The sequence below is a fragment of the Phalacrocorax carbo genome, chromosome 14 (genome assembly GCF_963921805.1).
Source record: "Phalacrocorax carbo chromosome 14, bPhaCar2.1, whole genome shotgun sequence".
In the NCBI taxonomy this organism is placed as follows: Eukaryota; Metazoa; Chordata; class Aves; order Suliformes; family Phalacrocoracidae; genus Phalacrocorax; species Phalacrocorax carbo.
The window spans coordinates 9018271-9039645 of NC_087526.1; the positions used below are offsets into that span (position 1 = coordinate 9018271).

Consider the following 21375-nt stretch of genomic DNA (forward strand, 5'->3'; position numbering starts at 1 on the left):
GAGAAGCAGGAGCGGAGCCAAACGGCACTTGTGTGCCCCGGTTGCTGTTCTCCTTCCATCTGCCTACCTTTGGTTAAATGCCAGGATTTGCACGTGCCGTTGGCTTTCCGGGGCATCCCCCCCATTAGCGGCATGGTGGGCAGAGCGGGGCTGTAAATAGCCTGACCTCCCAGCCCTCTTTTGCACCCCAGGCTGGGTGCCTGGCTGCGGGGGGAGATCCTGGGCGTGGTGCCCAGCAGCAGAGGCCCGGCTGTCACCACTTCCCCTGTGCAGCCTCCAGCAGCCGGGTACGCTCTGCTGAGCCAGGGTGACGCAGCTGCCTTCCCTGAGCTAGGAACGGGCTTGGCTGGGTGGCACAAGGCTGGTGGCCGTGTTTACTGGGTCGGGCTAAGGCTATTTTTAGTTCCCTGTGGGTTCCTCTCTGGGAGCGATTTTCTCAATAGTGCTAAAGGCCTTTTCGGAGGGACATGCAGGTAGAGGGCCGCAGGGTGTGGAGAGCTGCTGGGACCTCAGTGAGGTTTTGGGGAGCAGAGGGCAGGCAGGGCTGAGGTTTTACAGCAGAGAGAAGCCTGCAGAGCCAGCAAAGCACTGTTCCTTGCACCAAGTGCCTTTGTTATTATGTTAATGTGATGCCCAGCTCTGGCACACTGCCAGGGCAGGTATCCAGCCTGGAGCCCCAAGAGCAAGCCCAGCACCTGCCAGCGGGTTAAACTGCTCACCAGGGTCCCTCAGCTGCCAGCACAGAGCTGCTACATGCTCTTCCCAGGCACAACCAGGCCTAGCCCCGGGCAGCTGCAGCCAGTTTGGGACTCAGCAGAGAGAGCAGCCCACAAGGAAAGGTCACATGTCTTTTTATTTATCCAAAAAGAGCACAAATGGGGAAGCAGGGATCTGTGCAAATATCTGGGTCCGTCCCAGTTGCTGTGGTCCAGATGCAGCCTGGCACACCGTGCACCTGGCGGGCTGGGCACAGCTCGGCACAGTTTAACACAGGTCAGCACCATGCTGAGGGTGGGGGCCACAGGGGTGTTTGAGCTGTCTTACACACACCTGCTCCCGGCCGTCGTAGCTTTGCTGGCAGCACAGTTCCCCAGAGACACAGGGCTGGGCAACAGAGCTGATGGTGCACACAGAGCCCTCCCAGTGGCATCCCGGTCCAGGCAGCCACATCCTGCCACAGCCATCAGCTGAACACCTGGGCACCTCCACTCTCAGGCCCTGAAGCCCTCCTCTTCTCCTGCTCACCAGCACCTCTGGGCACTTCACTGTGCAGCTCTTCCTCCCCATCCTCCTCTGGGAGCAGTTGCCCACACCAGAGCATGGGCTACCCATGCCTGGCTGCTGCACTCGGCCTCAGTGGAGCTATGCAGGGTGCCACAGGAGCAGCCCCCATCCTGCAGCTCCGGCACAAGCTGCAGGGGCCAGCGGTTGGAGGCACAACATACAGCACATGGCGCTGTAGGGCTGAAGGCACAGGGCCTTTGGCCTCGCCAGCCCAGGGCTGTCCTGGGGCTCCTCCAGTCGCTTCCTCCATGCTGGATCCAGATGGGGCGTGGCAGCTGCCTGCTCCTGTCCCATCCCATCCATCCCATCTGTGGCCGATGCCACTGTGAGCCCAACTGGAACACCCTGGCCTGGCCTGGCTCCCCTCTTTCCCCTGCCTGCCCTGCCATCATCCCTGCCCCACCACCCTCCCTGTGCATGACTGGTATCGGCATCCCACAAGGGCATGGAGACAGGTCCTTCTCCCACTCCCCATCCCCACCTCACCCTCCCACTCTGGTCCCTGGCTGAGGGGACGGCTGCCCCTGTCCTGCTGCGCCAGAGCATGGCCGGTGTGACCAGGTCTGGGCCAGAGTTACTGGAGGAGCTGCTGGGTGCTACCAGCCAGGTCCTTCTGCCCTGGCTCTGCCATGGTGTGGTCACGCTCTGGCCCTGACACTGCAGGAGGCAGCATAGGGATGTGCCAGAGTGCCAGGCCACTAGCCATGCTAGTCCAAAGGAGCAGCTTATCTTTCTCAAGGACATAGGGCCAAGCCGGGGGAATGGGAGGCAGAGTTTGGGGTCCTGGCACCCCCATGGTGCCTGCTGTAGCCAGCCCCTGCAGGCAGCAGGTTGGAGCCCCCAGGGCCGCGCAGGCCTGGGATGCTGGGTGTGCTGCACAGCGCCCACATGTTGCAACACAAGGGTTGCTGTGGGGTGATGCAAGGCCCTGGCAGGTCCTGGCCTTGGGGAGACATGGGACAGGAGCCTCAGGAAGCAAGGGGAAGCTTGAATGACTGGGAAGTGTGGGTAGGCCCCGGGCAAGCAGCACCAATATCCTTGGGGGCTCCAGGTGTTCTCTGCTCCCAGAGTGACACTGGTCCCCAAGCGCGGCTCAGCAGTGCAGCAAGGACCCTCCCACCAAGACAGAGCAGCACCCTAGTGTGCAGGGGCATCCCAGGGAGCTGAGATGTTGGTGGCCAAGGCAGGTGGTGCATGGGACTGCACTGGGCTGGCAGGAGAGGGCACGTGGTGAGGCCCTGCGTGTGCCCCCATACACTGTGCCCCCTGTCTTGTGCCCATTGGCCCCCCCCAGGTGCCCACCACTGTGCTCAGCCAACACCAACGGCCTCAGCAGCCTCTGACAGGGAAATTGGGCCAAATGGTTTCATTCCCAGGTTCTGATCTGGTTTTGCAACGAACTGAATGAGGTGCTGCTGGCAGCAGGGGCAGGTGGTAGCCACCATGGGAAACCCAGCACTTGCAGCATTTCTGACACAGACAGCAACAGCCACCGAGCCACCAGCGAAGGAATTTCTCAGCATCTTTACTGAGCAGTGGCAGCAGCAGCAGCTGCAGAAGCAGGGGGTGTGGGGGACGCAGGTCGAGAGGACAGTGGGATGTGGTGTCCATGCTGGGACTGAGCCAGATGCTCTGCAGTGCTCGCTGCAAGCCAGCTCCAGGTGATCCAGCTGGCTCCCAGGGTGCAGCATGGCTTGGCCGCATGCCAGGCATCACCCATCACCTCCCTTGCCTCAGGTGTCCCGCCAGGGTTGGACACATGAATGCAGGAGATGCCAAAGGGCATCACTGTCCCTGCTGGGGTGAAGGTGGCAGAGGGCTGCGGCAGGGGGCTGCCACACAGGATGGGTGAGAGCCGCTGCTCCTCTTCCCGGCGGTGGTGTGGGGCCAGCACACAGGAGAGGAGCCTGACAGTGCCCAGCACCCCAGCCGCCACACACAGCGCCATGCCCACCAGCTGGCACATTCCCAGCGCATGGCTGTACTGCACCACCTGCACATCCAGCACCACAAACTCCTCCTCTCTGATCCCCTCCAGCTTCGGGGGCACCAGGGAGCTGGCAGCCACCGCTACAGCCCCCACGAGCAGGAATAAGGTCCCTGTGGAGAAGCTCACCTGGGGACAGAGCCACCCTAATGCCATGGCGGGATGCACCCTGTGCAGGATGTGGGCAGGGGATGCATCTCCAGGGGAAGTGGGAGGAAGGGTTATCAGGGTCTCTTACCTTCCAGATGAGGGGGGCCCAGGTTTAATGGGGCAAGGACCCGTCCCTGTCCCTGTTGGGGCTGGCCCCAGTGCAGTCCTCGTAGAAGAGGTGGAGGTAGGAACGGACACCATACCACTTTCCCTGTGCCATGCTGGGCCCGCAGCCACAGCTGCAGTCTGGCTCACGGGTGGGCATCGGGCCTGGGTGCACAGGGGCGCCAGGTCAGGCCATGGGGAGGGTGACAGGACCCTGGCACCCACAGCCACTCCCCTCCTGCAGCTGCAGCACCCATGGGGCTGAGTTGGCTCCTGCCCTTGCCCAGGGTGCATGGCAGGGGACAGGGCACCAGTGCTGGATGCAACCCCCATGCAGGGGTCATTGCCTGTTTTGGGGAGCACCAAGAGGGAGCCCAAGAGCTGCCTCCCCCACCCCCATGGCTCTGTCATGGGCACCAGGGCACCAAGGCCAAAGGCACAAACATTCTCAGGGCAACTGGGAGCATTGCTGCCCTTATCCAGGTGGGGCTTCCACATGGGATGGAGGAAGGGAACCCTCCTGCACCCCGGGATGCTGCCTATCCTGGGCTGGATCCAGACCCAGCACAGCCCCAGCACAGCCCCTGCTGCCGTGTTGGCAGGATCAGGCCCACCATCAGGCCATCCACAGCCACCCAATCACCAGCGATGGGGAAGGAGGGGCGGTGGCAGGGAGGGATGCAGCCACCCTTGGGGTGGCCAAAGGGCCGCTGCCTTGCGGGGACACAGGGACACAGCCACCCCATTGTGGGGACCACATCCCCTCCTCACCACCTGCTCAAGGATGGAGCATTGCCATGGGAACTGCCGGCTCAGCCCTCACCAGGGCAGCCCCTCAGCCTGGCGTGTGTGCGCGGGTGCGGGTGCATGTGCAGGGGGGGTATGTGTGTGGAAGTGTCAGCCTGGAGGAGGCCAAGGGGGGAAACTGGGACCCTTTCGGTGCCGTCTGCAGTGCTGAACAAAGCCCTGCACTGGAGAGGCCTTGCGGGGAGGGAACGCGCTGCCTGTGGGACCAGCTGTCCCCCAGCACAGCCCCAGGCCCTCTGCCCCAGCCTGGGTGTCCCCAGAACTGAGGACATGCTTGTCCCTCCATCCCTTCTCACATGCAGGGGTCTGGCAGACCCCAGCCTGGTGCTGCCACAGCTTGGGGGGGGCTCACCCTGGGGACCACCCTGGTGTGCCCTGGTGCCCATCACTTTGCCCCCCACCCCCTAGCTTCCCTCATTCTGCATCCCCTCCATGTCCCCACGCAGGCTCACTCCTACCCACACCCCTGTCCCCCAGCCCTGCCTGCTTCCCACTTACCTGTGGGGGGACAGAGGCCTTAGCACATCCTTCCCCGCCCCAGTGGCATCACCAATAGCTGTCCCTCTGCTGTTCTTGTGTCTGGGAAGGATCCCACGGCACCATCCATGGGTGGGTAGCCAGCCCCATCTTCAACACAGCCCCAGCACCATCCTCCTCCCAGGGACTCGGGGTGGGGATGGCAGGGAGGGGCCGTGCCTGGGTGGAGGGCAGCAGGCAGAGTGGGTCCCTGCTGCAAGGCTGGGAGCAGCCACTGCTGCCTGCAGAGCTGGCAAGATGCTGGGTGCAGCTGCTGTGTGTGACTCACAGCCAGGCCCGTGGTGGCCACGTGTGCATGTGCCTGCATGCGCAGTGCCGGGCACCTGGCCCTGTGTGGCCCCAGCACATGGCGAGGTCAGGAGGGCACCGGCAATGGCTGTGAGCCAGGACTGTGGCTGGGCCAGAGCCACAGGCCTTCCTGCTCCTGGCTGAGCCAGGCAGTGTCCCGTGGCAGGGGCTGCTGGGCCACCATGCCGGGGCATTGCTGCTTCTATGGATTCGGGGTTGTAGCTGGGGGACCCCAGGGCAGTGCTGGGTGCTGCCCCAGAGCGGGTGCAGCCCCGCACTCCCATGGGGCTGGGAAGGGTCACAGCTACCCCTTGGACACCTCTATCCCCGCCCCGGGGACAGCCCGGTGGCCAGCATCGCCGGGGCCGGCAGTACCCGGGGCTGCTCCGGGCTCCCCTTGTTGCCATGGCAACAGCCACGGGTGGAGAGGAGTGATGCAAGCGGCACGTGCCCTCCGTGGCCCCCCCAGACCCTCCTGCGGGGCTGGATTATCCCCCCCATCCCGGCTCTCCCCCCACCCAATCCCTTCCCCACAGGCTGAGACCTGGAGCTGCCACCGCCACGGGTGGAGCTGACGATGCCGTGGGGCTGCGTGTGCATGGGGCAAGCACAGCACACATGCACACCACACAGCACGCACAGGCACACATGGCGCACACACACACAGCACACGGTGCTCACAGGCACACATAACACACATGTGCACAGCGCATGGTGTGCACAGGCCCACACGGAGAACATGTGTGCATGGAACACACGCATGCACACCACATGCATGTACACACACACACAGGGCATCCACACACCACGCACAAGACCGCGCACACACCTGTGCACACACACAGGGTGCATGCACATGCACTGCACACCAAGCAGGTGGTTACAAACGTGCAGGGGGATGCACACACACATGCACACACACATGCACACACACACACACGCTCACACCCCCCAGCAGCATGGCACTGCTCCCAGGGGACACCCAGCTTGCTCTGGTTGATGAGGGTAAACCCTCCCCAGGGGACAGTCAGTGTGGGCACCCACGGGAGCCAGGGCTCAGGGTGGGAGTCTGTGGACCAAGGTGGGAGCTGACATGCCTGGGAACTGGCTGCTGGCCACTGGGAACCCCAGTTACCCCTGCAAACCCCATACACCCCTGGGAGCCCCACATCAACCTGGGAGGAGCGAGGCGGCGCAGGAGGAGCCGGAGCCGTGGGCAGCAGACCAACACACTTTATTCCATAATCACAATAGTCAGGATAACTGTTACCCGAGCTCCCGCAGAGCAGGAGCCAGCCACATCGCAGCCCCCTCCCCAGGACGGGATGGGGCTGCCCCTCGGCTAAAAGCCTATTTCTCCAAGACAACATATACAGGAACCCTTCACTAACACAACACTACAAAGGTGACCCCGAGCGCTGGTGCCCGTCCGCAGGCTGCGCCGGGGCCCCGCCAGCTCCGGGGGCCCCCGGCCCATTCGGCCACCACCGGGGCAGCTTCTTCCTGAGAGAGGTTTGGTTTATTTTTATTATTAATTTATTTTTATTATTATTATTCACTTTGTCTCTAGTGATGACGGGATGTCGCACGCGCACGCACACACGCTCGCACACGCATGCCAGCCAGCACCGGGCAGCGGGGAGGCGGGGGGCGCAGCGGGAGGGGGCCACACGCTGGGGGGGGTCTCTAAGCACTACAACCACACGGCACAGAAAATCCACCACTGTCCACAACGGTTCTCCCCCAACAAATACACCCAGCGAGTCTCGAGGAGGGGGCAGGAGGGGGATGGGGAGGGGGACAGGGACGAAGCGGATGGTGTTGTGCTTGTGGCCGGGACTGGGGGCTGGCCCCAGCTCTGGCTCCGGTTCCGGCGCTGACCCAGAACCTGCTCCTGAGGAAATGTTTCGCCTGACGGTCCGTGGAGGGAGCGCCCCGGCCCATGGGTGCACAGCACATGGTGGCCGCACGCCCCAACAAGGCACCGAGGTGCTGGGCAAGATGTGTGCGCACTGGAGAGACCTGGGGCCGCAGGACCCCATGGGAACCCCAAACCCAGCTGACATGTGAGAGAAGGCTTGGGGTGCTCCTGGCACAGGGCTGCCCAGGGGTGGGAAGGCAGAGCCCCCCAGGGTGGCGGCGAGGCGGGAGCAGGCTGCTGGCGTCGCGACTGGCCCGGCGCTTATTTGGCTTTTCCAGCTTGGGTGGGTCTGGGTCTGGTGGGGAACGGCCTGGGGAGGGGGCAGGGACAGGGACGCGCTCTATACAGGGAACACGTGTCTGATGCGTGACACCCGCCTGCCTCCGCAGGCTGGTACCCGCACCGGGGCTACAACACCGTGGCTAATGCAACGCCGACACACACGCACAGCTACCGCTACACACCGACACATCTACAATGCTGATGGCTGGCCGTCAGGGAGGTGCCTCCAGGGGACTCTGAGGCCACCCAGGATGGGGCTGGGGGATACTGAGGATCCCTGCAAAGAGCCCGGAGACACACCTCTCCCTGCGCTGTGGTGCCCGTACCCACAGCTGAGACAGGGCCACCAGTACCTCTGGCAGCCGAGACAGGCAGGTCCCCTGCTCCAAGCTTCCCTGGGGGATGCCAGAACCAGGTAGGAGGATGCCCTTTCTCCTGGTCACGGCTCCATCCGTCCCCATAGCAATGGACAGGCATGGGGCAGCGTGCAACCAGAGGAACTGGCAGCCCCAAAATGGGGAGGCAGAGCCCAGGGAGCAGGTGCCCCACTGCACCCAGCACCCCACTGCCTGGGAAGGGTCAGGGGAGCTCCCACACGCCCAGAACCCCTGGGGAATAGGGGCCACGGGTGACCTCAGAGGCTGCTTCAAGCAACAGTCCCTGCCAAGCCTAGTACAGCTCCTCCAGGCGCTGCCGGCTCCTGTTATGGCCACATCTCCAGGGCTGGCAGCTTGGGGTGGCCGGGGTTCCTGCCAGCACCCCACAGCACAGCCATACCTGAGCACAGCCCCTGCCCTGCAAATGCAGCCTGCGGCAGCCACCAAGCCAGTGCTGCAGCCACATGCTCCCTGGCCGTGGGAGGAGGCGGCTCATTGCAGGAAGGAGCCATTAGGCATAGCAAAGAAAAACCTGGCTGGAGGAGCTGCTGTGGCAGGACCTTCTCTGCCGGGAAGCTCCTTGGCAGCACTCTGCCGGGATGCCCCTGCTCTTGGTGCAGCCGACAGCAGGGTATGGCGTGGTGCTGCGTGGAGGAGCACTACACTGGAGCATCATCCACACCTCACACGCCCACCGGCATCGGCTGCTGCTGCTCTTGGCCCTGTTTGGGAGGTTGTTTAAGGCAGATTTTCAGCAGCATCCCTTCCCAGCCACCCTGCCACCTGCTTCCTGCCACCCCAGCAGTGTTGCCCACCACAGCCGGGTACAGCGGAACCTGGCTCTACTGGCCAAGGTGAGCCAGTGCAGAGCAGATCCTTCACTGGCACCAGATCCAAGGCTAAAATGGGGGCTAGCTGGTTTGGGAAGGGCTTGTCCCTGCTGGGGTTTGGGGGGGCTCCAGGCACGGGCTTCCCCCACAGCACAGCCCCCTCTGCACAACTGCCTGGCAAGAGGAACAACACAGCCTCCCGCGTCCACGTGCGGATCACGTGCGTGCAACTTCGCTCTTCCCAAAGTGAGTGGTGGGGAGCATGCACCACAGGGGAAGCGCGGGGAAATAGCTGGTCCTGTGGGACACCAAATGCTCAAAGCTGGGGACCCCCACAAAATGGGGCATTGGGCAGGGAGGGCTCTGCATGGCTTTGCCGCCCCCGGACATAGTGCAGCCAGGGATTCCTCCCTGAGGGCTGCAACAATTGAAGCCATGCTTTAAATGCAGTAAAAAAGCAAAAAGGAGTCGGCCATTCCCCAAGGAATGGGGAGGGTGGGATGGGCACCGAAAGCCAAGCTGGTGTGGGTGCTCCTGCTGCCCAGAGAACAGGAGGAAACACAGGGCAGCGGCCAGTGGGGAAGGAAGCGGCCAGGAGGAGCCATGGCCAGCAGTGCCATGGTGGCCGGAGCCCTGAGGGGAAGGGGCCAGATGCAGGGCACTGACAATGAAAACCTGATTAGACGCTTGCATTTCACGGGCAGATAACCACGGCGGCCAGCCACACATCCCGTGGTCGTGAGGCGAGCGCCAGACGGATGAGGAGTGGGTGTGTGCCAGGGGGATGGGGTGAGCAGAGAGCTCTGCCTTCCAGCGGCTTCAAGGCAAAATACCTGATTCCTGCATGTAAACAGCTGGTTTCAGTCCTTTTTTTTTTTGTGGTTTTTTTTTTTATACGACCTGATTGTGGAAAAAAAAAAAAAAAAAAAGAGCGTTACCTGCAGAGTGCGGGACTCAGTAGGTAAAGACCAAGTCCGAGATGCTGGACATGAGCCAGTCTCCTGCTATCATCTCCGTCACCTCAGGTGTGCAATAGTCCGGGAACTCGAAGTGCGAGGAGCCTCCCCGTGGGAAGAGGTCGTGGTCCTTGTCGAAAACGGACCAGTCCAGGGCACCGCAGGTGGCACTGGTGGGGGCCCGCCCAGGCAGGACCCCCATCAGCTCTTCCTCCATCTCCTCATCGGAGGAGCTGAAGGAGGAGGGAGGGGACCTGGCTGACATGGGAGAGGGGGACCCACTCCCTGGGGACCTCCCAAGCTCGGGGCAGGTGGCAGCAGGACTCGGGGGTGTGGGGGGCTCCTGGGGGCCATGCTCCCCAGCAGCTGCTGTGTGCCAGGCGGCTGTGCCGGGCACCACGAGGCAGTCCTCGGCAGCCACCTCTGACTCAGGCTTCTCCGGGGCGTCAGGGCCAGCAGGCGGCTTGGCAGGTTGCCTGCGGCCAGTGGAGACACGACCCAGCATGGAGGGTTTGATCTTCACCGGGAGCCGCGGGCGGGATGTGCTGGCGCCCACCTTGCCCTTTTTCCGAGGCCGGTACTTGTAGTCAGGGTAGTCAGCCATGTGCTTGAGGCGCAGGCGCTCAGCCTCCTTGACAAAGGGGATCTTCTCGGAGTCGTGGAGGAGCTGCCAGCGCCGGCCCAGGCGCTTGGAGATCTCGGCGTTGTGCATGTCGGGCCACTGGTCCATGATCTTGCGGCGTTCGTGCTGCGACCACACCATGAAGGCGTTCATCGGCCGCTTGATGTGCCCACTCGGAGTCTTGCACCAGGCGGGTTCAGCATCGCGGGTGGGCAGCGGGGCGCAGGGCTCCCGACGAGCCTCTGCGCCCCGGCCCCGCGTACCGCGCTGCACCATGCCAGGGCCCGGGATCCCCACGCCGCCGCCGCCTCCTCTTCCTCCTCCTCTCCGCCCGCCGCCGCCTCCCCGCCCGCCGCTACGCGCCGAGCCGCGCCGCCCCCATTGTGCGGAGCGGGCGGCGGCGGCGGGGCGGGGCGCAGGGGGCCGCACCGGGGCCCGGGGGCTCACGGCGGGGGCGGCTCCGCCGGGGCGGCGGCCGCTGGGATGCTCCGGGAGGGGTCCCGGGACGACCCGGTGATCTTCAGTTCGGTGATGCTCCGCAGCGGGTCCGGGGATGCTGCGGGATGCTCCGTTTCGGTGGACGCTCCGCGGCGGCCCGGGGATGCTCCGCACCGGTCCGAGGATGCTCCGCTCCGCACCGGGGATTTCTTCCCCGGTTGAAGTCGGTGGATGCTCCGGTCGAGCGCGGTGCAGGGAGGCTGCGGCGGGTGCGGGTCAGGGGGGTGCGCGGGGGGGCGGTGCGGGCAGCCCAGGAGCCGCACGCCCCCCGGTGCCGCTCTTATAGCCGCCGCCGCCCCGCCCCGGTAAACACCGACGCGCCGGTTCTGTCAATGGGAGGCCCCACCCCCCCGCCCCATTGGCTGCGGGGTGGGGGGGGAATATCTGGCTCAGCCAATGGGCGCCCTCCGTAGAGGGGTTGCTGGAGAGAATGGCAGGGCGGCGCGCCCCGGTACAGCCACCACAGCACCCCGGGAGCTCCCGGTGCCCTACACCTGAGCATCGCAGCCCACCCGGTGACCCCCGGTGTCTGCACATAGGCGTTCCGGTATCCCGGTACCTCCTGGTACCCGCCCCGGTACCCACCCAAGGATGCTCCGGTATTGCCAGTACCCGCTGCTCCTCAGGTCTGGGCACCCCGATGCCTCCCGCACCCGCGCGTAGGCCCCCCCCAAAAGCCCCCACACCCCTCATGGTCTCCCGGGACGCTGCTCCCGAACCCCGCCCCTGCCGGTACACGGGGCTCCCGGGGCGCCCACTCTCCCCGATCCCCCCGACAAGAGTCCTGGCCCGTGTCACTCCCCGTGCCGTGCCGCTGGGGCTCGCAGCCCTCGGCCCTCCGCGGCGTGGGAAGGCCGGTGTCTCCGTGGACACCCCCTCCACGCCAGCCCCAGCGGCGTTTCCCCGGGGCTCGGCGCCCGGAGGGACAGAGCGGGGACAGCGGCCACCGAGCGGGGGAAAGGTGCTGCCCACGGTGCGGCCACGCAGCTCCCCCCGCTGCCACGAATGGGGCCCCGTCCCCCGCGGCGCCGCCCCGCCCCGCCAGGCCACGCCCCCTCCGCGGGCGCCACCAATGGCGCGGCGGCGGCGGCCCCTGTTGCCCCGGAGACCGCGGGCTGCCCGCCAGGAGGCCGCGCCCATTGGCTACTGCCGCGGCGCGCGGGCCCGCCGCAGGGCACGCACCCATTGGCTGAGCCGCCACCGCCAGTTGCCGTGGTAACAAGGCCCCGAGCGGGGCCTAAGGCCGCGGCGCGGCCTGCACTGGGGCTGGCCCTGAGCTCCCGGAGCCCCGGGAACACCACACCGGGTACCCGCCGCGCAGCTCCGGCACGGCTCCTGGCACTCTGCACCTGCTCGGTCATTTCCCCACCACCCCCAGGGCTTCGCGCCTGTTTCCGCGGCTGGGACCGGGTCGGTGCGCGTTAGCACGGCTCTGCCCCGTGACCGCCTTGCTCCGGGCTCTCCGGTCCGCCGTGGGTTGTGCTCCGTCCCGGCCCCAGCGGCCCTGCAAGCAGCCGAGTCCCCGTCCCACGGAGCCCGACTCGCAGGGCCTCTCGGTCCGGCTTAGCTCCCACCGGCGCCCAGACCCACCCACGGGTGGATCTCGCACCGCTGCTCGGCGGGCTCCCGGCGTGCGGCGCCAGGGGGGAGCCGGCAGGGGGCGACCCTCCCGCCCCTTCCCGTTAGGGCCCGCCCCGCCCGGCCGCCATAACCCGCCTGCTGTCGCCATGGAGACCGGCCCGGGGCCGTGGGGTACGGGGGGGTGTCGGGGGGCCCGTGGCGAAGTGGGGTCCCGGGGGAACAAAGGAGCGGGCGGGGGGGAGTCTCCCCACAGAGGACAGCAGGGGGACTTCTCATGGGGCAAGGAGTATGCGGGGGGCGCGCCCCATGGGGCGTGGGGTGGGGAGAGGGCTCCCCGTGGGGCAAGGAGGATGGGGAGGGAGCCTCCTCATGGGGCGTGGGGTGGGGAGGGAGGGAGGGAGGCTTCCCGTGGGGCAGAGGAGGTAAGTGAAGATGGGGTTCACTAAGGGTACCATAGCCCAGGGGGTGTTGCTGCCTCTCTGCTCTGACTTTTGACCTACTGAGGCTTGTCCGTGGGGACAGGCTCGGCCTCCTCAATGGGGTTAAGCTTTTTCATTTCAGAGCCTGTGTGAAGAAGGATGCATGGGACCCGGTTCCAAGTATCATGGAAAAGTTCAAGAGAATAGTAAGTCTCTTGTTCCCGTGGGGTTTATGGCATTTGCAGCACTGTGGTTATAAACGCAGTGTCTCTCAAACAGCCCTGAGACTTGCTGCTGGTAAAGGGCACAAAGGGACACCTGGAAGCCCCAGAGGACTTGCAGAAGGAAGCCGGAACCCCTCAAGTCACATCAGAGAGGTCTCTGCTCACAAACCTCCTCTGACTGCCAATCTTTTCTGTGCTGCTGTCGTGCTGAGTTTAGGATTACAGCAAATGGCAGAAGACAGAAGAAGAGAGGAAATCTCCAGCCCGCAGATTGACTTTGCCACCGCTCACCAGTGGGGACAAGAAGAAAGGGCAGAAGAAGAAGCCAGGTTGGGAGAGATTCCCTTATACACTGCCCTGCTGTTCCTGCCCACTGGTGCCGCTTTTGCATTAGCCTAGTGCTTTCTGCTGGGAGGCAGTCAGCAAAAACCACAAAAAGAAAATTACCCCAGGGGAAATGCTGAGAATAAAGGGGGAGAACTAGAAAAGACTAGGGAGTGCTTTGTAGGCTTGGTTCCTGGGCTGTAACTGCGAGCCGCTTTTGCCGGGACTGCAGAAGGTTTGAATTCAGTCTATCAGTTCTTTATATTTCCCTCATCCATGCATGATGAGAGAGTAGATGTAAGGTGTTGAAACTGAACTGTGAAATAAGCACAGGCCCCCTTTTTGTTTCCCCAGTTGCATTTATGCTGAGTAAAAAACCACCCTTGCCTTCAGAGACATCATCATCCCAAGAGAAATACGGAAGTTTTACTCAGAGGAAATTAACGCTCAAGAAGGCTGAGTTAGCCAAAACCTTGGAAGAGATCAAAATTGCCACAGTACGTGTAACAAATACCCAGTGCTGGGATGTAGGTAGCAAATCCATACAGTTACCCCGGCTGCCTTTATGGAGGTAATTCTAGCGGTCTGACTCATTTTTGCATGTGTTTATTAATACACTGGAGGTGATTATGCTGTTCTGCTAAATGCTGCTGAAGTCTAACCTTGATATTGTCTATCAAGAAAAATTAAGAGAAACCAGGAGAGAGTCCAACTCTAGCAGTAGGAGGGATGTAATTTAGGAAATGTGATCTGTTAGAAAAGACTGCCGGTAATAGATTTTCTTGATCTAGCAAAGAGAAAGCTGAGGTGGAGGACATTACCACAGCTTTTTAGTTGGTGAAAGATGGTTATAAAAGAATGGTGATCTCGCAGCTGGCAGTAAGGAATGTGGGAGCAGGGGTGTGCTGCATGGGGAAGTCTGAGTGCCTCAGCGCTGAGGTTTGGTGTGTGATGCCAGGGTGGCCAGAGCCTTGTTGGTGCAGTTACTATGGGACAGGAATGTCCCAGGGATGGCAGACAATGGTAAGAAAACTTGGGGCAGGTGGAACTGGTGGAGCCAGCAACACTTTAAACCACAAATTCCCATAGAATGTGGCCAATCTGAAGAAAAATGCCATCGAGGAGCTGAAGCAGCACAGTGCCTGCCTGGCAGAGACCAACTGCCGGCTGATTAAGGAAATCCAGCACTCTGATGACAGCACTGCCAAGCAAGCAAGGGTCTTGCTGCAGCAGTATGAAGTATTTCAGGTGAGGCTTTAGGGTTGGCCAACAAACCCAATTCAGCAGAATTGCTCGTTAGTACCGGTGAAGGGTCAGGTGCTGGCCAGCCCTTCCACTGCACTGAGCACGACTGGAGCATCCCGGGTCCTGAGGGGAGCTTTCTGATGCCCAAAGATCCTGTGAGGTGCACTTGTTTTGTGCCTGTGTTTTAAAAGCCACAAAAGCACCCTGACTGTAACTATCCTAAGCAACAGTAGTCACCCCTGTAACACCCCAAATCCATCCCTCCATAATGTCCTTGGTTCCAGCTGGCTACCAAAGCACCACTCTGCTCCCCAGAGCAGCTCCCGTGCATGAGCTGGCACCAGCCACAGTGACTGATTCCTCTGTGCTGCTAATGCAAGCAACAGCAAGTGGGAGGAAGGTCAGGGGTGGTGCAGGGGGACATTTCAGAGCATTGTGGCATGAGCAGTGACTGGATTTCTCCCTCTGCAGAGGGTAAAGGCAATGGTGCAGACCTTCAATCAGAAGCAGCTGGATACAGCAAGGGCAGAGCTCCGGGAGGTGGAAAAAACAATGGAAAAGAATCTGGGAAGTGAGTTGCCAACATTACTATGAAATGCAGTCTATACAACCATGTTACCTCTGCTTTCCATCTTCTTAGGCTAAAGACACTGTGTTGATCTTATACATGTCAAACAATTCCATTTCTGAAAATAAATCCCATTTGCTCTACGGGGATGATCTTCCTGTTGGCCTGTCAGGAGGGAGAGAGCCCTGTGACACCCAGCAGCCTGTGATCAGGCAGGTTGGAAGAATCTCCTCCTTGGCAGCTCTTTGCGCCGTCCCGTTGGGGCAGGATCTGGTCAAGGTGGTCTGGTACAGGGTGGCTATTCCTACTCCCCACAGGGTGTGTAATCTCTGTAGAGAGAAGGGCTCAGGCAAGCGCAGGACAGACTCCTTAGCTCAGTGGAGAGCAAAGCTCTGGAACCCTGGGTTGAGATTTTCTGTTTTGACTTTCTACCAGAGCTACAGCAGCAGCTGGATGAAGTCACATCGAAGGTACAGGTTCTCCAGGATGAGCTCAGCATCCTACGGACCTACATTGATGGGCAGTATCCAGAACAAGCTGTCCAGATAGTCCTTCTGCAGCGCAGCATACAGAACCTGAAGGAGCAACAGCAGGTGCTGAGACCTATCCTTCCCTGCAGTGTTGACAGGGAGGAAGGAGAGGGCAGGGGAGGAAGAAATACAATGGTTATCTTCCCTAACGCTCCTGTTGTTTCTGTGCGGTGCTTCCTGCCATTCTCAGGGGGAGAGAGACAAGACAGAAGCAATGGGGAAGGCCACCTTGGCAAAATTGGAGGAGAACGCACGGGCGGAACAAGAGGCGCTATTACAGAAAGTTGTGGAGGTTCGTGGTGCTCATGTGATAATGCAGCAAAGGGGATCAGTTTCTGGGAGCCAGGGGACAAGGCAGGGTCTGCCACACATTGCCCGTTAGCAATAGGATGGTGCAGCTGGCACCCAAAGAGTAACAGAGCATCACTGCTCCCCTCCTGATGCCACACTGGAGCTGTTTGTCAGGCTGGGAGAGTACATGAGAAGCGCTTCTGAGTTGCTGCTGTGGTCTGGTGTGTTGGAATATTCTCAAACTCACTCCTTAAAGTGTGCTGCATGGAGGTGATTGTGGTGTGACCCAACATTCACCCTGCCCTTATGGTCCCTGCTTTATTACGTTATTAAGGTAGCTGCTTCGCTAATTGGCTGTGACACTGCTGTGGCAGCACATATATGTTTGTAATAAATTCATGAGGAAATTAAACTATATGTAGCGCTACAGAGCAGGGACTGCTGTCGTTCTTCCCAAAACAGGAGGAACTCCTGTTGCACAGTTCCTGCTTGCATGATGTACTTAGCACTTTTACTGGGTTAGCAGCTTGAGAGCCCTAAGAAAATATTAATTACCGACTCCATTTACAGCCTGCTCTGATGTGGACCTGCTGTGCCCTTTTACAGGTGAATTTGTATGCACAGGTGATATAAGTAACCCAAGCAATATTGATAAGCTTTCCCTGCGAAACTGAACTGGTTGTCTTGAGTTCCTCAGTCTTATTCCATGATTAGCACAATGTGATCTCAACGGAAGTCTCTTTCTAGAGCTGGAACCCAAACCTTGTTCAAACAGAAATAATTTTCTTGAGGAGTGACACACCTGGACACGGCCAGCATTGGCACCCAGTAGGGGCAGGGTTTTGTGCTGGTGGATACTGTGGAGTTTCTTCAGCTGGTTTCCTGCTCTTCACCCACACAGGAGATGTTGCTGCACCAGGATGGCCTGAAGCAGATGGTGATAAACAATCATGTTCTGCGACATGAAATACTGAGGGAAAGGGAGGTGAGCAAGCTGGGGAAGAACCATCGCAGTGCATCAGAGCCAGCCACCCTCAGTCCTTGCCCTTCGTGAGGATTTTTTCTGCCTTAGTGGGGTATGTTGCCTTCCATTTCCACTGGAGCCAGTGGGCTGTTAGGACTCCTGAGGACGAGCAATCCAGCAGGTATTTCAGAAAGCCTGTTAGGGGCTTACTTGTATGAGGGATGTTTTCTAGCTCTGCTGTTTGCAAAATCTCTAAAACTTTAATTCCTGCTTCTCTTGCAAAGTAAAGAACTCTTAGAAATGTCATTCATTCAGATCATTAAGGACCTGGAGAAGGAGATTAGTGAGCTGAAGAGAAGCATCCAGTCATTCCGCCAGAGTGCAAGAGACCCAAGAGAGCTGATCTTTGCTGATGTTTTCGTTTTTCACCGCAGACCAAAGTAAGACTGGTCAGTGGGCATGTACAGCCTTTTCTCTGTGGCCTTGGATTGCAGAGTCTTTGGCACTGAGTGCTAATAACCTTACCCCATCATTTCCAGAGACATCACTATTTACCCCGGGCTGTGTGTAGGTTTTAAACCCACAGTTGCTTTGGGTTCTGCTTGGGAAGATGGCTGCAGAGTCTTGTGGTCTTGCCTAAGAGCAGTGAGGAACTAGCCACAAAGCTAATGTGCTGTCAGCCTTGGTCATGTCACATCTCTCTTGTGGCCCTCCCTTTGTACTGCCTGCAAGTGGAGATTATTAGTGGCTGCAGCCAGGGACAGTCAGGACCAGCAGAGCTTTTCAAGGCCTTTTTGCCTACACTGACTCTTACTTCATTGTTGTTTTCACTTTGTAGTTGGGAAACAAAAGGGGGGAAAGGGGGCAGAAGCACCCCTGTCAGGGCAGGACTTGCCCATCTAGAGCCGCCTTGCTGGTTGTGTGAAATGGTGGCAGCACTCTGTGAGAACAAAGATGGGCAGCCATTTCCCTCATATGTAAAAAAAAATGTGTTGGCAACATTGGCTGGCAGCAAAAAGGAAAAACTTCATTATTCAAAACCCGCCTGGATGTGTTCCTGTGCCCCCTGCTCTGGGTATCCCAGATCAAGCAGGGGGTTGGACAAGATGATCTCCAGAGGTCCCTTCCAACCCCTACGATTCTGTGATTCTGTGATTCTATTATCTTTCTCACTGCTCTTTCCCTAACCCATTTCTCTGGTAGCTAATTACTTCCCGAGTGGAGGTTGTGGGTAATCCCCACTCCTGCTTACCAGTGTGTGCTGTGCTATAAAGAATTACAGAGTGTAAGGCAAATCCTCACTTAGCCCTAATGGGAAGAAGGCCCTGCTAGCTTGATCACAGGAATACTGGGCTCTCCTCTCCAGGGACAGACCCAGACTGGCCAAGTCCGTGGGCTGAAGCATGCTGACAGCCAGCTGTGACAAGATATTTTCCACCATACCCATGGCAGGCTGAAGGCATAATGCTGCCCCTTGTCCTGTGGCAGCAGGATCCTGCACAGGACAGGACAAATCACAAAAATCACAGATGATTTAGAGCTGCTGAGGTGCCTTGGCTTGTTGTGCTGTCTGCTGACTAGGGTTACAAACCTGAGGAAAAATGGGTCAAGTGTATTTAAATCTTGAGTATGCTGTAGCCTGAAACCCGTAGTTGTGTGCAGAACAGTGTGCATATACGCCTTTATTTACAGCAACTGCCTATACAAGTTGTTCTTGGCACAGACATGTCTGTTAAGGGAGTAATTCCTTTCCAGTGGGTCACTGCAGGTGACCACCACTGCAGGTGCATGGCAGCCCATGGCAGCCCCTCAGCTCCTCCGCACCTCACATGCACGTGGCATTTATTTTGCATGAAAATATCATCCCTTGGGATGAGCAGATACTCGCCCAGCAAACCAGGGGTGGTGCAGGTGACAAGAGGGGATGGATCTCACACTTCAGGGCCTGGGTTTTAGCTGGAAGCCAGGTATGGCTGCAGCACTGTGGAGGTACGAGCCCACGTGGGAGGAAAGTCTGGAACCTGTCAGGAGACCGTGGGGGGAGACGAGCAGCTGCATGATGGATTAGTGCAACTTAATTTTTTTCTGATAAAAAAAGTGATAAAGGGAATTAATTAGCCTTGACAGCTGCTGGGGCTGGGGTTAGTGAGGGTGGCTGGAAGAAGAGTTAAAAATAGCAAGAAGGCCCAAGTGGAAAGTTTCTGTAACATCACAAGTCAGGCATTTGGTGCTTACCCGCCCTGACAGGCGGGAGCCCGTGCCAGAGCCCTCTCCGCCATCCCTCAGCCCTTTCCCACTGACCTCCCTGCAACTTTTCACACGACTTCACCAGCCCTTCATTTTTCTAATTAACCCTTTGGTTCCAGACACCAGATTTGCTTCTTGAGATAGCAAAATCGGACACGAGCTGTGCTCAGCCTGGAAATGTAAGGGTGTGTAGGTGCCCAGGACTTTTGCTGGCCCTCCTTGGGTCCCTGTGTGCTGCTGGCAGCGTGTGGAGCCCAGAGGAGCTGTAACCCCATGCGTATCCATTCCCATCTGCATTTCAGTTTCCCCTCATTAAAAATCCTCTTGCTTCAAGGGGCCCGGGTGGATTTCACCAGCAGCTTCCAGCCCTGCGCTGGGGGCACTCTGGATGCACAGTTTGTCCTGGACTGAGACAGAGATGGATGAGCACAGCTCTGAGCAAGCCCAGCTTGCTGTGCTTGTCGTCCCTCTGCAAGAAAGCAGATGTACCTGGCTGCTCTGACGGGCTTTCTCCACTTCTGTTTGCCTTTTGGGATTGACAGTGAGGGGTGGCTAATCTCATTCCTTTTCCCTGTCAGAGACCCAGGGGTTACATCTGGCTCTGCCTCCCTGGGAAGGCCAGCGAGCACCAGGCCTGCCTTGCAGAGAGCTCAGTCACAAGTGCGGTCTAAGAAAGGGCCATAGAGCAGGGCTCAGGCTTGGAGCTGATTTCTTTTGTAGGCAGAGTGGTTAGTGGCTGGGGTAGGTCATGAAGGGTTAGCTGAAAAGCAAAATAGTGCTGGAGTGAGCTGGAGGTTGGGCTGGGCTCTGGTTCATGCTGAACAGGGGTTGTGCACAACATCCCTCATCTGGTTTTAGAGGGTTTTCCTCCTGCTGCTTGCTTTGTCCCGGGTCTCAGAACAAGTGTCTGGTCTCTCCCCACTGAAAACCAGTACCGGGTCCTGGGGACACAGAGAAGATGGCACAGAAGACACAAGGCAGACTTCCCTCCACCCGCCCTGGGCCCTCTGGCAATGGGGCTGCCATGCAGGTGATGCCTCCGAGCTCTGGGTGGGCTGCACAGAGCATCCGAGCAGTCACCCACCTCCTGCCCTGGCCATGTAGGAGCTTCTCCTCCTCGCACCAAACCAGCTGAAGTGTGGCAGCTTTTTCCTGCTCTTCACTTTGCCCCTCCCAACTTTCCTTTCTCTCTCAGGTGCATGCCAGATACTGAGGTGGTTCTCAGCATCCCTGCCAAGGAGACACCATTCATCTGATGCTTGGCCAGGCTGTACTCGCCAGCCCCTTGCCCAGCACACAGCACAGCTAGGCTTGGATGAGGTGCCGATCTGCAAAGCCCCTCCTTTCCCATCAGCTCTTCTCCATTCCAGCCCCGCTCAGTCACCTTGGGGACTAACTGACATGGTTATATGGTGCAGTAAAGGTGTTACTGTCATTCCTGGCCTGTGTGTGCTGTGCTGCACTTGCGGGCTGCAGTCCCTTGGAAGGAGCACTGGGCGAGCCCCGCTCCACAGCTCCCCTGGAGGCATTGCCAGCCCTCCTGCACTTGCAGCCTGACCCGTCCCCTTCGTGCCATCGAGGTAATGTTGCTGGAGGGTTGAATGCAAAAGGGGCCTCCTCATCTTTGTGCTCTGACCCTGAGGTGTCCTGGGACCAGCCCTGGCACTATGAGGCTCTGACAGTGCATCCCAGCGTGGGCTGGACTGGTATCACTGTGTGGGGTCAGACCAGTGCCCACGCAGGGCTGGTGCTGGGGCAGTTTGGTGCCAGTACCAGCAGTGCCACAGTGTCCGCACAGGTCTGGGCCAACCGACAGGTTTAAATAAAACCAGCTCCTGTTCTCGCCTGTGCCAAGCAAGCCTCTGGCCGCACTTTCTATCACTGCCTCTTGGCAATAGCACTGTGGCATCTGCCCAGCAGGGCTCCAAGGTCCCGGTACAGCACAGCCCCACTGGGCACCGGTCAGGACTGGCCCAGGCTCTGATCGCTCCTTACTTGGTGAAACGGCAGAGCTGTGCGTGGCCCCACGCCGCCGAGAGAGGGAGCCGGGCCGGGGCCGCGGGGATCGCAGCCGTGGGGCTCGAGGGAGCGGGGGGACCCTGCCCCACGCAGGAGGGTAGTGCGGCGGAGCCCCCACCCGCGGCGGCCTATCCCCCAGCGGCGGGGCCGGGGCGTTCCGGTGCGACCGCCGTCTGCCGTGCTGCCCCTCCCGGGACCGAGTGGACGCGCCCCAGGGAAGTCGTCGTGCCCCGGCACCGGGAGCCCCACGGGGACCTCGGGGACCGGACAGGGCGACCGGGGCCGGGGCCGGGGCCGGGGCCGGGGCCGGGGCCGGGGC

General features: G+C 60.1%; 3 protein-coding genes across 11 annotated transcripts; 1 reads left to right on the plus strand and 2 right to left on the minus strand.

The window, feature by feature from the left end:
* Positions 1–2809: 2809 nt before the first annotated feature.
* On the minus strand, positions 2810–6635 carry NRSN2 (neurensin 2). Its single transcript, XM_064465333.1, is given in 3 exon segments — positions 2810–3400; positions 3510–3691; positions 6560–6635. Coding segments are annotated over 3 exon segments (849 nt in total).
* Positions 6376–11294, minus strand: SOX12 (SRY-box transcription factor 12). The gene is made up of 2 exons (XM_064465529.1): positions 9507–11294; positions 6376–9408 (listed from the first exon to the last, which is right to left on the minus strand). Exon 1 carries the CDS (start codon positions 10420–10422, stop codon positions 9523–9525), a length of 900 nt encoding a protein of 299 aa, XP_064321599.1. The 5' UTR covers positions 10423–11294; the 3' UTR covers positions 6376–9408; positions 9507–9522.
* Positions 11295–11964: 670 nt separating this feature from the next.
* C14H20orf96 (chromosome 14 C20orf96 homolog) lies at positions 11965–20470 on the plus strand. Of its 9 annotated transcripts, none has more exons than XM_064465524.1 (11): positions 11965–12054; positions 12787–12850; positions 12924–13197; positions 13547–13689; positions 14282–14440; positions 14909–15008; positions 15441–15598; positions 15726–15827; positions 16728–16811; positions 17106–17230; positions 17330–17815. In XM_064465524.1, the coding sequence occupies exons 4-11, from the start codon at positions 13555–13557 to the stop codon at positions 17445–17447; spliced, it is 981 nt and encodes a 326-aa protein (XP_064321594.1). In that variant the 5' UTR covers positions 11965–12054; positions 12787–12850; positions 12924–13197; positions 13547–13554; the 3' UTR covers positions 17448–17815. The 9 variants fall into 9 exon arrangements, 8 of the variants coding, with proteins under 8 accessions (XP_064321594.1, XP_064321595.1, XP_064321591.1 ...); XM_064465521.1 differs by lacking the exons at positions 11965–12054; positions 17330–17815 and adding exons at positions 12081–12396; positions 20233–20470 and having other exon boundaries at positions 13086–13197; XM_064465523.1 differs by lacking the exon at positions 11965–12054 and adding an exon at positions 12081–12396.
* Positions 20471–21375: the final 905 nt, after the last annotated feature.

Bases quoted from the DNA above. Each gene is read 5' to 3' on its own strand.
- SOX12 (XM_064465529.1), bottom strand. From the start codon at position 10,422: ATGGTGCAGCGCGGTACGCGGGGCCGGGGCGCAGAGGCTCGTCGGGAG.
- C14H20orf96 (XM_064465520.1), top strand. From the start codon at position 12,830: ATGGAAAAGTTCAAGAGAATA. The intron at 16,812-17,105 runs GTGAGCAAGCTG...TCATTCATTCAG, and splicing joins AAATACTGAGGGAAAGGGAG to ATCATTAAGGACCTGGAGAA. The intron at 17,231-17,329 runs GTAAGACTGGTC...CATCATTTCCAG, and splicing joins GTTTTTCACCGCAGACCAAA to AGACATCACTATTTACCCCG.